The sequence below is a fragment of the Silurus meridionalis genome, chromosome 27 (assembly GCF_014805685.1).
Source record: "Silurus meridionalis isolate SWU-2019-XX chromosome 27, ASM1480568v1, whole genome shotgun sequence".
NCBI classification, from domain to species: Eukaryota; Metazoa; Chordata; class Actinopteri; order Siluriformes; family Siluridae; genus Silurus; species Silurus meridionalis.
In genome coordinates, this window is record NC_060910.1 from 5468713 (window position 1) to 5484197 (window position 15485).

The window sequence follows — 15485 nt, forward strand, 5'->3', positions numbered from 1 at the left end:
AGCAGCACATTACAGTACCGGACAGCAGGCGACTTACACATTATATCTTGTCCTTATCTAACATGCAGCTATTCATAAAGATCTGTAGTTGGCAGACACTGCTGTGGTCTTATTACTCGCAATTCAGTTGATGGATGTTGTCTGGGCCGGCTCTGTTTGGAGTGTAACAGAGGCATCGGAGAGCAGGAAGAACAGATGTGGTGAGAAAAAACTATACTAGGAAGCCTGCCATCACCAAACATCCTCTTTTCTGAAAAAAATCGAAACATGATCCTTTATTGGACTCACATGTTACACTGTTTTGCTTTTTTTATGGTCAAACATATTTATGGAAATCCATCAGGGAAAGAGAAAAATAGATTTTTTATGGCAATGAATACATAGTTTATCTAAAAAAATTATATATATATATATATATATATATATATATATATATATATATATATATATATATATATATATAAAATTGATTATTTATTATTCAAAAAACTGATTGTTTTTCTCATTTCTAAGAAAAAAAAGTTTTAATATTAGTCTTTTGCTTTTAATTGGCAGTTGAAATAAACAATTGTAAACATATTTAATATCATCTCTTTTTTGTCCTTATGCAGATATGGTAAGTTCAGTATTGTTTTTAGCATTACTTATGCTGACTCAGGATTTCCTTTGTATACTGAAACAACTGCATTGTAAAAGTGACAGACTTGATTGTATAGAATATATTTTCACTTGCTATGTTGTATTTCATTGTTTGATATGATCATTGCCTGAAGCTCTTATCCTGTATCTGAAAGATTTGTATTTATTTAATTTCATTTGTATTTATTTGTATTTTTTTATTTCATTGTGCTGCTGCCACATGATCGGCTAAATAGATAAATAGATAAATGTTTAAATGTACAGGTGTTTCTAATAAAGTGGACAGTAAATATACTCCATCCCTGCTTATTCATACAATTATAAGTATATTAGAATTAGTAAAGAAAAAGTTAAATAAATGATTGCTTTTACTATGACTATCATTATTTCTGTGTCGGTTAGACAGAAAAATAGATAGAAAATAGAAAAATAACAAATACACAATATTTCAGCAAATGTTTCATCACAGACTGGAGTCCTGTTTTGAAGATGCAGCTCACTGGGGAAATGTTATCTACACTGTCTTAAAATAAGATCATTGAAATACTATAGCACTGTCCTTAGGGGGAAATAAGCAGCTCTGTATTGATTCAGGTCGAGTACTGTGTGTATTCCATTTAAGAACGCAATGTTATATCCGTAATGACAATGTCCTTAAAGCAACTGAGAATCAGTTGACACACCAGTGCTGGACGTGGCCTATAGGGAGTTAGAAGCGTTCAGTGTGCTGCACTGGCATGTAAGAACTGTGTGTTCTGATACAATTTGAATTTGTTCAGATTAATATTTGTATTGTATGACCTGCTAGAAAAATATTTCTCATAAAGTAATTCTTTCGATAAGCGTTTAGGACAATTACACTACAATTCATTTTAGCGTTCTTTTGATATTGTATCCTGTTGGATTTGAAATATATTGCAGGTGAAATCAAAAGAAACAAAAGACGACTCCAACACATCTGCATTAGATTTTCTTCTGCACTGGAAAATACAAGATCCACTAGATAAATCAATGTTTGTTTATATTGGCTATTCAACCTACTTTAGTTTTAGATATTTGATATTAAATATTGTACCTGGTGTGAAAAGCATTTTCTTCCAAGCAGCAATGAAAGAAATCTTTTCTGGACCTATTTACAGCTCAACCATACACTCTATATTTAGTTAACCAGACTTTAACCTGGAAAATAGCATGAACAACATACAAACAACAAAATGAATTGAGAAATTAGCTTTATTTTACATTTACCAATAGCGACTTTTCCTCCAAAATGTCCTTCAAATGCTTTAAAGTCACACCAGGACAGGCTCCCGCTCACCCAGAGAGGATATGTTTGACGAATGATATATAGTTGATGCATCCATTCGCGTCCTCTTGTCCCGTCATGAGGCGGTCCACCTTGTCCTCAGTCAATCTCTCTCCAAGCGTTGCCAGAACGTGGCGGAGTTCAGCACCCATCACTGTACCATTGCCTTCCTTGTCAAAAACCCTGAGCCCTTCCACAAAGTCCTCAAAAGTACCCTGGTCCTTGGCCCTGGAGATGTGCTGCAGCATGGGGAGGAAGGTCTCGAAGTCCAGCATCTTGCTGTTCATTTCCTCTGCCTTGGGCTTCCCGAGGATAACATGGACATCAGCATTGGTGGGGTTGTAGCCCAAAGCCCTCATCACATCTCCACACTGGGAATACCTGATTTTCATCTCTCCCGCTGGCGTTTCGTCGAATAAAGTGAAGGCATCTCGGAACTCCTCGATCTGGTCTGGAGAGAACTCCAATACCACACTCTTTAATTCGATCTGAGGCTCTTTGGGTGCCTCCTGGACTGGAGCAGGAGCAGGAGCTGGAGCCTCTTCTTTTTGGCCTCTGGTTTTTTGGCTTCTGGTTTTTTGGGTTCGATTTTTTTCGGGGCCATGTCGCACACGCTTGCAGCCAACAGTCTGGAGATGAAGAGCAAGCTGGATGAGCCAGGCTTGTATTTTTATACATGCCTTTGAGGGTATGAGATAAGGTTTATCAGAACCAGAGCATTGGCCGACTATAATTGGAGATGAATTGAAATAGACTGGAGTGACACTTAGGTCACACTGGAATGCTTGCTATGATCCAACCTATTTACTTACCCTTCTATAGTAAAGTCTTTATTAAGGTCTGTTGCATTTTGTTCTATTAAACCAACGCCTTTCATGTGTTGAAATTTTCAATATCCCTGTCTGGAATAGCGCCTTAATATTCATGTGTTACTATTATCCTTCATAGATACGTATACTGAATGTGTCGAGATTTATCGCACATTCCAGGATGTCTATAGTCAAAAAAACGAATGGATAAAGATTAAAATGTAGAGATGCGGGATAATAGAGGTCTCTAAAACTGCAACCAACCACCAAGACATATAAGATCAAGGACAACATGTTGTGAAGTGAAGCAGAAATTCCAGCAGCAGACACCATGATGCCGTTAAATTTCCATTTCATTCATATGACCTTATATACTTTTATACAAATTGCCTTCGCTTTGAGAAATGATTTGCAAGTAAAAGAACTTTTAAGAATTACCCAAACAACCCTTGAAGCATGACCTTAAAAAAATGCAACATGAGTCATAGTACATGTAAAGTTTAGAGTTTAATTTAAAAGAAAAGTTGATATATGAAATATGTACATGAAATTGACCACCTGCCTAATATTGTGTCACTTCCCCTTTTGCTGCCAAAACAGCTGCTGACCCTTTGAGCATAAACAGCATTAACTTTTTCAGCAATTCAGCAGCACACAGACCAGCCATCGTTCCTTCACGCGTATCAATGAGCCTTGACTGCCCACGACCCTGTCGCTGGTTTATCACTGTTCTTTTCCTGGCCATTTTTGATAGATACTGACCACTGCAGACCGGGAACACTCGGTGTTGTGCTTTGACCCAGCCCGCACAATTTGGCTCTTGTCAAACTTGCTCAAATCAAGACGGAATGCTTCCTAATATATCCCACCCACTAACAGGTGCCATGATAAAGAGACAATCGGTGTTATTTAATCACCAGTAATATTGTTATAATAATGTAATAATGTAATAATGTTATGCCTGGTCGGTGTATAGCTGGTGTGTTCTTTAAAAATTGTCATAATTTTTTTGTGTTGGTAATAGACCAAAATCTAATGTATATTTTGTCAGTGGTAGTACTATAGTGGTCCTGGTCCCATACTCGTTATGTTAAGAGGGGGCCGACAAATTGTGCACAGCAACAGAGGGTCAGTCATTATATATTGTGAACTTATCCGGCCACTTACCGTAGTTAAAATGTTGTACATACTGTAATAAAAAAGCAACCATGCAATGTAATGGTTATTAGTAGTAGTTTGTGCCTTCATTTGCCTGTGGCATGATTTGTGTCAGCTTGTCAGCTCCACAGGCAGCCATACTGATAAGGAGGATAAGGATAAGTGGGATGCTATTCTGAGAGGCGCAGCATTGTTCACTCAGACAGCAGCTCTGATAAGTATGTTTCAGACCCTGTGAACAATGACCATCTACATCACACCAGAGTAAGCTCTCGTTAATCATTTCAATACAATCTCAGTAAGAGATGCTGTGTTTTTTTTTTTCCTGAATTTAAAGCATACACAATATTTATTTTCAGAGTTGATAATCATCTTGAAAATGGTTTCCTTTCAGTAAAGCCTCGCCTATGGATAAATACATTTTTTCACAGTCTCATGATGATGATGATGATGATGACGATGATGAGGATAAGCAGATTTTTAACAAAGCAAAAGACTGCCATCTAGTGTATCATCTACCAAAACACAGGGAGACATTACAATTGTGGAATTGCTAACTTTCTTAAGCCTGGCACAAATATTATATAGATGGAGAGTAAATATTCTTAAAAACATTCAAATAATTACATTTTGCAATGTAAAAATTATTTTAAACATTAAACCTAAATTAGAAATAGAGACAAAAGATATTTTTATGGAAATTAAACAAATCCCTTGTATACTTTATGTACAATATAGATATACACACAGGTGACAAATAGCACCAGTAAAACACTGGGTTAACATGTGCCACCAGAATATCTTACAAGTGTCTGAAACTAATCTGGAAAGATGAACTCTATTCTCACAAACGATGTTCCCTTAGTTCCCTTAATCTTACACATCTCTTATATGTTTTCAGATATGCTGAGATCTGGTGAATGTAAAGTCTACAGCACACAAGTTTTTATAAGAGCCCTCATGTCTTGTGGATAGAGACATGTCATCCTGTTAGACTTTAATTAGTGCGCTCACTGGCCATCCAATCGAAAGATGTGTAAACGCCAATGTTATTGTACGCCTACTAGACGAAAAAAGTTGGGACACTGTTTAAAATGTAAGTAAAAACAGAATGCAATGATTTGCAAATCTCATAAACCCATAATTCTTTTACAATAGAACATAGAAAGCATATCAAATGTTTAAAGTAAAGACCCTTCTTATGAAAAATAAAGTAATTTCGAATTGGGTGACTGCAAATCTACTTAAAAAAGTTGGAACAGGCAAAAATTCTGGATAAAATTGTTATTAAAATTAAACATGGAGAAACATTTTACAACTAATGAGGTTAAATGGCAACAGGTCAGTCATATGATTTGGCATTAATAGTGTATCTCAGTCTCTTAGACATAAATCTGTAAAAGACTGTGTCTACAAATTGTGGAAACATTTCAGAATAGTGTTCCTCAACATGAAATTGGGAAACTGGGAAATTTTTCATCATTTACAGTGCATAATATCATTAAAAGTGTCTAAGAATCTGATGAAATCTCTGTGCACAAGGGACAAGGGTGATCTTCAGGCCCTCAGGTGGCACTGCATTTGAAAAAATTCATGATATTGTAATGGAGATCACTGCATGGGCTCATCAACGCCTCTAGAAATCATTAAAAACAACAGAGTAAACAGAGTTTGCCATGTCATCCACAAATGCAGGTTAAATCACTATCATGCAAAGAAGAAGGCATGCGTGAACATGATCCAGAAACACCACCATCCACTTTTTCACTTTTTCAGTACATTTTAAATAAGCTTTGGCCAACAGAGGATAGTGGCATTTCTGAATCAAATATGGGTTTATGACATTTGCAAATCATTGCATTCTGTTTTTAGTTAAATTTTACGCAGTGTGCCAACTTTGTTGGAATTGGGGTTGTAATATAAAAACATATGTCAGTGATTCAGATAGTGTTTAGACCAGCAGAGAAGGCCTTGCTGGCCCTGATGGCATATACAACATATTCATGCAATTATATAATCAATCAATTGTGTGGCAGCAGCACAATGCATATATAATGGAGGTTTGGGCCAGCAGCAATGGTTAATGTTACATCAACTATCAGAATGGAAGGAAATGTGATCTCAGTGATTCTGAACTTGGAAAGTTTAATCAATATTCAGGTTTGAGTATTTATTTATTTTCTGATCCCCTGGGATTTTTTTAAACACAACAATCTCATAAAATGTCTCTAAAATGAAACACATCCAGTGAGCAGCAACTGTGCTTATGGAAATGCTTCGTTCATGAGCTGATAGAAATGCTAGAGCAACTCTGAGAACCTGTTTGTGCAACCATGGTGAGCATTAAAGCATCTCAGAATACACAGCATATTAAGCCTTGAGGCAGAAAATCTACAATAGCACAAGACCATGTCAGTTTTCACTTCTGTCATCCAAGGACAGAAATCAGAAACTGCAGTGTTTTCTACAGGTTCAATGCAACTTTAAAAGACTGAAAAAACAGTCTGGTCTGATAAATGTTGATTTCTTCTAAAACACACAGTTGGTAGGGTCAGAATTTGTGAAAACATTATAAATCCATGGGCCCAACCTACCTTGTGTCAACATTCCAGCCTGAAGAAGGTGGTGTAATGGTAATGGTGGGGTATATGTTATTCAGTCTGCTTTCACCGATACATGTTAGAACAGGAGATTCACAGCATGAAATGCACCTGGAAAATCTGCAGGAATGCATGATGCTCTCATGCTGTCAGTACTGACTACAATATAAGAAGTAAGAGTGTTCTGAGAGCAAAAGGAGCCTTTATCTAGTGTAGTGTTCCTTATAAAGTGTTCTGTGAGACCATTTTTTTAGAGTAAGCAGGATAGCAGACCATTCATAAGAGCAGTGGCATGTAATATTGCATCCCAGTCTCATGGCAATTAGTGATATAGTCAATCTATTGATTTGTGTTCATAGACACAGTGTCACTGAGGACTTTTTATGTAATGTATTTTAATAGAAAGTATTTTTCTCTGTAGAAAGTATTTTATAAGCCTCTGCCGAAGTTTACTTTCTGCCACTGGAGACCACAGACGCTGTATTGTTTTTTCTGGTTTGTTATTGAATTTTTTTTATCTTCCAGCACTATTACTCAACATTTTAGCAGGAGATTTTATCCTTGTTTTTATTGCTTTATATTCGGTAAGCTATTCGCTATTATAAACCATTTATTAGAGTATAACCCCAACGCTAACCATATATTTTCTGCCTTATTCTTTAATTAAAACAGGGAAAAAAGTTTTCCTTTGGCAATTCGGTCAGCATTACCTTGTTGCTATGGAGACGGAGCCAGACGGAGGCAGTCGTGCTGAGTGACACGAAAAAAAGTATATGTGTTGAATATTGAATGTTTTTTTGTTTTTCATTTTTTGGCGTTTGCATTCACGCCATAGCCAAAAGGTCAACACTTCTTTATGACATCCTTCATATGAACTAAAATAACTTAAAATCCAGCACAATGACTGTTTGGTTGTCTTCAAGAAACTTTTATACAATAACATTAATAGAAACTGGATTTAAACCAAAGAGAAAAAAACAGCAATTGAAATTGTTACATATATAAATGATTAAAAGAGTAAAACACAGGTTAAAGCAGAACAGACAACAAAAGAGAAAGCGATCTTCTCTTGCGTTAAAAAAAAACACAGTTTTTGATTAGAGGAAATATGCAACAAGCTGGCTGCAGGAAGAAGATAGTTTAGCTGTGCTAAAAATATATATATTTTTTTAAATAAAAAAAGATTATGTCCAACGCAGAGAAACCTTGTGAGGTTTTGTGGGAGTCAAAGCACTTATAAAGCTGGTGGTTCTGCAAAGGAAGCAAGTAGTAGAAATGAGGAGGTTTATCTCAAAAAACATGTAAGTGAAATGAATGTAAGGAATTTAAAGCAATCACCTTCTTTGTTTGAGAACAGTTTCTCTTTCACTATGGCTTTGATGTCTGTAAAAATATCATCTTCTTCTCGATCGGCATCGACCTGAAGACAAAATAATTTACATTATCATTATTATAAAATTCCATTCAACATTTCTGTGATGGCTAAAAATCTTTGTTTATGCAAATAAATCGATCAATACTTTGTTATTAATGTTTAACGCTTAAATGTCCCTGCATGTCATTCAGCTATTCTTCTTGCATGTTATTGTAGTTACAGTAAATCCAGTGCTCGAATTAAGGACATTATGGACCCCCATGACGAGTAAAAATAGACCCAAGATTATTTTAGAAAAAAAAAAATAATGAATTACACAACATCTGGGGACCCCATAAGACTTGACTCAATTCGAGTAAAACTATAAGGGAAACTATGCACTTGCACTATGAGAGTAAAAAAATGCAAGTGTGGATACGACAAGAAGTCTGAAAAAGTGCAGCATTTCACACACAACACAAAGTTTATGTATTATATGTATTGTAGTTTATGACAGATTCCAAGTTCTCACCCTAATAATTAGTCCTCTCTCCTGGTAGTACTTGGCTATGAGGGTTATGTTGTGCTTGAAGGTTTCGAGTCGCTTCTCAATGGCATGCGTGTTATCATCAGGCCGGCCCTGCTGCAGGGCACGCTTCTCCAAACGCTGACGCAGCTGCTGATTAGAGCAAGCTAGTAGGATCACTAGGTCTGGAGAGCCAATCTGAGAGAAGGACATGCCATGTTACAGGAATTTATTTTCGGACTTTTTTCGTAATGTCTTGCTTTTCAAAGGCAACTTAGAAGTAAAATTAGGTTCATTCTGTTCTAAATGTACCCTAAATTAATACTTTTCAAGTTTTTAATACTTTAATTAACATGTACATGGACAAATATGGATGCTTTATGCAAATGTATGTTATTATTAGTGAAACCAAACTCAACATAGAGCATGATGACAAATGTTTTAAAGTAATTATGGTGTTTTAAATGACGTAAATCATCAGAACGTGAGCATCATGGCGGATTTTGGTGCCTGATTAGAAACTTGGAACATCAGTAAAACGAATGTTTAGTGATGAAAAATATTTTCCGGTTGAGTTAAATTTATCATTTTTTTTTTATGTATAACTGAGTAAAGAAAAGACGTCGTGAATAAATGTGTGTTGCTTTAAAGGTTTTGATTTCACCTCTTTTATATTTATTGATTTATTTAATTAATGAATGAATTAAAATGTACAAACAGAATTGCGCACTGCATTAATTGCGCGTTAATAAAATTTGTGCCAATTAAAATGATTTTGCACAAACACCTATATATATATATAATGTTTTAAAACCATGCTGTGTGCATCTATAAATATTGCTGCTGTGTGCAGGAAATGGTTTAATCGACAAGAAAATAAACGTAAGAGAATTTTTATTGCAGAGTAAAGATTGATCGCCTTATCAGTCGTCTTATTGAATTGCTTACTTGTTCTTCAAAGGTGAACACCTGAGATATTTCCCTTGGAAATCCATCAACAATGAAACCTTTCGCATCTTGTTTCTTGATGAATTGATGCTTGAGCTCCTCGATCGTCGTCTCCTACAAAATTGAATCTCAGAGAGAGATAAAGGCAATCAGTCCATATGGCTTATCAAGTATTGATTAACAATTTGGTTATTATTTGATTACGTTTTCTTAAATGAAATAATAATTGAAAATGGGCATTTTACAGTGGGGAACCACACAAGATTCGAAGACCAACTTATTGTTATAATTTACTATTTAAAGCTCAAATTTTCAAAATAAAGTGTACTGCATAATGTGAAGGAGTGAATGAATAGTGAATGAAAGTGTGCATAAATGAAAAATCATATGGTCACACTAACTGGAAAGATTGTGTGTTTAATCACATGTATTACTGCATCTTCCATTTGCTGATGTAAGCAAGCACTATAATGCAATGACAGTCGTATGTTGAGAGGAGAGACAGGAACTGAAACAGCACTATACCTGAGGTGCCAGTTCTCCATTGGCAATGATTTGAGCAATCAGTTCCCACTTCCTGTCACTGGGAGCATGCTGAAGTAGCTGGTTTCTTAAAATCTCCCCCACGGACACACATTCAAAATCATAATGAGCTGCGATCTTAGCTGTCTGAGTACCCTTTCCACTGCCTGGACCACCTATAGAGAGAAAAGGACTAGAGAACTTAAAGCTACAATAACATTTTGTGAGAATGAAACTGAATGATATATATATATATATATATATATATATATATATATATGTGGTAACAGTTTAGAGAAAAAGGAAAGGTACAGTGTCCCAATACTTTTGGTAATATAGTATGTACTTATGGTTTTTATGTATGTATGTATATATGTGTGAGTATGTTCCAGAGTAATACACTCTTTGTCACACAGAATCCCTCACCTATGATGAAAATAATGTGTGGCCTTGGTTTTAAGGGGTCAAAGACATCATACTCTTGTATCAGTCCAGAGGACTCGGTCATATCAGAATCACTCTCAATGGAGAACTGAGCCTGAATAGGAGGCAATCTGTCATAGCGTCTGTAAGGCCCAAGACCAGGACCAGGACCGGGACCGGGACCGCTGTCTGTGGAAAGTGAAATATAACACAAAATTAATTTCCCAGTGCTGACCAGTTGTTATTTGCAATGGAGCCCATTCTGAGCACAGCAGAGACACACTTATGGAAGTGTGTGTGTGTGTGTGTGTGTGTGTGTGTGTGTGTGTGTGTGTGTGTGTGTGTATGTGTTTGAGGCTGGGACAGCAGTGATATTTGGAGTTTAAAATGCTGTTTGCATAGCGGCAACTTTATTATACAAAATCTGCCTTTGCCGCAGCAGTGTGCAGGTATAAAGGCAAAAACAGAACAGTTTATTTGTCTCTTTCTTATTTGTATCTTTCTTTAGCCCACAAGTGTCAAATGCACATTTATTAAAAATTTTGCTTACTGAACATTTACACAGTATAGATCACACACTATTTCACTATGAATAATTTCATTGTAATATACAGCGTGCAGGTCCTTGCACCTCACAGGTCTAAAATGCTGATCAAAATGAGACACCTGTCTGCTGTTTTGATGCAAGTCTAAACAGCATCTAAAAATAATTCAGATACACACTGGGTATTGCACCTTTAGTGTGATTCAGTGATTGACTCCGAATCCCAAAATAACTAAAGACTAAAAAAGTGTTATTTAAGAACATCGGATGCTGTAAGAAGTCAAGAGATGGGGGACTAATAATTCTTTGTGAGCTTTTCTTCTTCTAGTTATTAACTTTATATGTGTATATATATGTCTATTATTTGGGGAGGTGTGTGGGGGGGGGCTTGGAAAGATATTGTCCATGTTAAAGAAAAGTGAGAACAAAGTGAGAAGGAAAAGTGTGTAGAAAAAGCCAGCAGTGATCCCGAACCCTGTTTGCTCAGAAGGGTCCAACATCTGATCTATTAATTTATTTATTTCATTAACTGATTGAGTGAATTTGATGTTTAAATGATTGGCAAAGGTGTAAAAATTGTCTTGGAACTGTGGGTCATTATGGACCATGATTCATAGAACCAGAAGGTGTGCGTTTTCTCTGTACCTGATTGGTCCACGTTGACTGTGAGTGACTTTCATTTACACTGACATTAATGGCATTTGGCAGATTCCCCTAAACCAGAGTGACTTACATTTATCTCATTCATACTGCTGATCAGCTATAGGGTGAAGAGCCTTGCTCAGGGGCCCAGGCATGGCAGCTTGGTGTGGGTGGGATTTGAACTCATGAATTAGTTTTTCTGACTGTTGCCTAATATAATATCTTGATTGATCCCTATTTTCCACCCGTTGTAACCCAAAATCCTAATAAAGCCTTACTGTGCATACACCCCATGCTGCCCTATATAAATACTGGATGATTTTCATCTTTTGGGAATACATTTGTTGCTTTGTTGCCAGGTGTAAATGAATCATTCGTGATGGTATTTAGCAAAACTACCCAGCTTGCAGGGGGCTTTCTTTCCCTGGGCAGTGGTAATCGGTGGTAGTGGTTTACGATCAGGCATGATGAAGGTGTCCCATGCCACACATTCAGGACCTCCGAGTTCTCTAGTTTTCTGCAGGCAATTTTCCAAGAAGGCCAAAGGGTCCTCGGGGCGGTGATACATCAAGCCAGTCAACATACTCTTGGGAAAAGAAAAGCATTATTAATTGTGTAAATATAAATGCCTTATTTAGGTACAGCATACACTCACTATCCATTTTACTGAATACAGGTGCATTCATGTAGGTAGCTGTTCAGCCAATCATGTGACAGTTAAAAATGTTGTGAGTACAGGTCAAGAGCTTCAGATATTTTTTTAAAACAGACATCAGAATACAGAAAAGTGTGACTGTGACTTTTACCATGGCATGACTGTTGGTTTGGCTGGTTTGAGTACGAGGGTGTTAAAAAGAGAGGTCAAATAAAAATGGACATATTGGCTCAATAATCAGTCTTTACAACCATGGTGAGCCGAAAAGCTTGGCATGTACAAAACATCAACCTTGAGGTAGATGGGCTCACAGGATAATCCAGACTGTAGAAGTCCAAACAAACCCAAACAGCAGAAGACCAGACATTTTTGGGACTTGATGGACTTCTGAAGTTCTGAGATCTTTTCTGCACATAGTACATATTTGAGTTACCTTATACCTCTAGTCAGCTCTGAGCAGTCTGGTCATTCTGGTCATTAAGAGGTGTGTCAGCATGCAGTTCTATTTATTGGAAGTGTTTTTGCTTTTTACACAATTCTGTGTAAACACTTTCTGAAACATTCAATCCAGCCCATATATTACCAATAACCATATCACACTTAAATTCACAGAGATTAAATACATTTTTGCATTCTGATGTTTGGTAAGAACATTACCTGAAGATTTCTGCCCTTATCTGCGTGACTGTATCTTCTATGCTGCTTCCAAGTGATTGGCTGTTCGAACTATTGCACAAATGTGCAAATGTTCCTAATAAAGTGGTTGATACGTGTATGTCAAAATTTCAAACACAAATTTCACACCACTGCTATATCGGTTTATTATTTATGGGGTTTTTTTTCAGGTAACATATTCAGTCTTAGCTAAAATCCTAAATACATTATATATATTATTTCTGCCTATAGATTTCACAAGGTCAAACAGATCATACCTACAAACAAGTGCAAATGTATCCCTGAAGAACTGCAGATGGACACTGACAGGTGATATGAAAAGGAAATGATAATTGCAAATGGCCATTCAATTCAGCCCACACGGTTGTGCTGTGGACTGCTCGAGAGGAGGACTGGAAAACCCTTGTGCTAATCAGGCCTTTTCTTTTTTTATGATGCAAAAACAAATGCTGTGCATTTACATGGAAATCCAACGAACACACAGCTTGAGAAATAATCAGTTACTGAATAAGGCATCGGTGAAGCCGAAAAATGGCTGACTATATTTCAGTGCTAACCCGCGAATAATAATAATAATAATAATAATAATAATAATAATAATAATAATATTTAAAATCTCCATGCTCTTTTCATTCATTCCCTTTCCTCATGACTCATGATTTTTTTTTGTGAATTTATGAATCAGTGTTATTTCTGGAATGGCAGTTTCGAACAGTAACATCTGTGAGCACTACAAAGGCACAGCTGTGTCTTTAATATGGAGTATTAAAGACCTTTTAAGGTTCAAGAAGGAAGTGGAGTCTAATATATATACAATCTTTATATCTTTAAACTCTCAAAGAGTCATAATGAAAATAAGTAGGTATGTGTATGTATATATATATATATATGTTTTTTTTGGGGGGGCAGGGGGGGAAGGTCTAGTTGTGATTAAAAGACAATTGAATATATTACGTGTATACTGTGCCTATACAAATTCATTTGCATTAATGCCTTTAGCATGGCAGATTATTGTAACTCTCTCTATATTGTATTGCATTGAGAGTATTGTCTCTCTCTATCGGTCTGTCTCCAATTTTCTCTCTTGTTTGCACTCTTTCATTCTTATCCTTTTATTCTTTGGACTCAAAATATGATGATTCACATGAAGTAAATAGGCAGCTTGTTGCCTTGGAGACAGCCAGCGCACTACATGTGGAGTTTTCCATCTTCACCTATCACCCAAAAAAACACAATCCTGTCATATTCACAGTTAGAGCAGAGAAATACTGACCTGCCTACTCCAGCATGTGTAAGTAAACGATTCCCCTTGTTTCGCTGCAGAGAACATTCTGAAAGCACCCTGTTAAAGGAGCTGTCTTTGTATTTCTTCGTACCTGCATGTGTTTCCCAACCTCTACATTCGTTTGTGTGATTTGTATGCATCTGCATGAGACCCCTCAGAGCTCAGACTCTCTCCTTGACACTCTCAGAAGAGAAACTTGGCACTTGCATGCAAACTTGTGGCTTGAGGCTTCTGCAATTACAGTGTCCCACTCGAACATCACCATAGTGACACATTTGAAGTGCCAAAGTCATTGTTCATATCAATGAGGTATCAGTCTATTCCATGCGACCTGCTCCAAACTTATAGTACTTTCCCAACAGCGATAAAGTAGAAGGATGGGTTTTTTTTCCTCTTATCTCAAATTATAACAAGAGGAAAATGACTGCTTTGTGAAAATGCATTTGATTTCTTATTATTTATATGTTATCAACTGATCAGTTTTAAAATATACAATATGCACAAATATTTCAGAACCAATAGGAATCAATTAATGAGGGATCACTGAGGTGCCTGATTTCAAAATGCACTATGAAAAGAGGAATGAAGGTGCAAGAAAGACTTAATAATAATGCATAATGTATAAAATATTTACGAGCAACCTATACCTTCAGACAGATTGCTTTAGTAAAACTAAACAAACTGCTGCTTTTGAGGACAACAACTGCACCATGGCACACAACCTGAAGAATCTCTGCACCATGCATAACTTTTTGGAAACAAGCACCTTATCCATATGCAGCTGATACTACTGACAGATGTTTCACAGCTGTGTCTGACTCTACCTGCTATTTAATGCAAACATGCATCTTCATTCAATACTTCAGGTAAGTTTTTTATTTTTATTTTCTTTGCCATACCTCAAACAGATGAGGGATTTGTCGTTTAGAGAGATACTCCTTAGCGTCGTTAGTGTTCATCTTCTTCTTGTGATAGAATCAGTGTGTCAACCAAATCCGCTGGTGAAATCAGCGTCCGGTGAATGTGCTCAGGGTTGCCAGATTAAAGCTCACTGTGCCACACGATTCCTCCTTTAAACGCGTATCCAAATTCTCACCAGGTGGAAAACGGTAGTTTTGTGAAATAAAATGTTATAATATAGACCTTAAGTAAAAATAAATAAATTGAAGCATTCAAAACTACGTAAATGCATATTTAATCCTGTTTGTACGCTCAAAGATATTTTTTTATCCACACCAAAAACTCAAACCTGGCAACGCGCTCCTTACTTTTCGACAGAGCCATTGTGTGTGTGTGTGTGTGTGTGTGTGTGTGTGTGTGTGTCAGTCACTCGGTTCTGCCCAGATTCACATAGTCTAGTGAAATCCTACTTAGAGTGCTATTGTGCTATTTGGGACAC

General features: G+C 36.6%; 2 protein-coding genes across 3 annotated transcripts; both read right to left on the reverse strand.

Annotated features, from left to right (window-relative positions):
• Positions 1–1854: 1854 nt before the first annotated feature.
• On the reverse strand, positions 1855–2606 carry cmlc1 (cardiac myosin light chain-1). Its single transcript, XM_046841803.1, is given in 2 exon segments — positions 1855–2486; positions 2489–2606. Coding segments are annotated over 2 exon segments (594 nt in total). The 5' UTR covers positions 2550–2606; the 3' UTR covers positions 1855–1953.
• Positions 2607–7430: 4824 nt separating this feature from the next.
• ak5l (adenylate kinase 5, like) lies at positions 7431–15294 on the reverse strand. 2 transcript variants are annotated; one of them, XM_046841874.1, is made up of 8 exons: positions 14986–15294; positions 11871–12057; positions 10289–10474; positions 9866–10038; positions 9341–9454; positions 8399–8590; positions 7851–7932; positions 7431–7763 (listed from the first exon to the last, which is right to left on the reverse strand). In XM_046841874.1, exons 1-8 carry the CDS (start codon positions 15043–15045, stop codon positions 7747–7749), a joined length of 1011 nt encoding a protein of 336 aa, XP_046697830.1. In that variant the 5' UTR covers positions 15046–15294; the 3' UTR covers positions 7431–7746. The 2 variants fall into 2 exon arrangements, with proteins under 2 accessions (XP_046697830.1, XP_046697831.1); XM_046841875.1 differs by lacking the exon at positions 14986–15294 and adding an exon at positions 14075–14382.
• Positions 15295–15485: the final 191 nt, after the last annotated feature.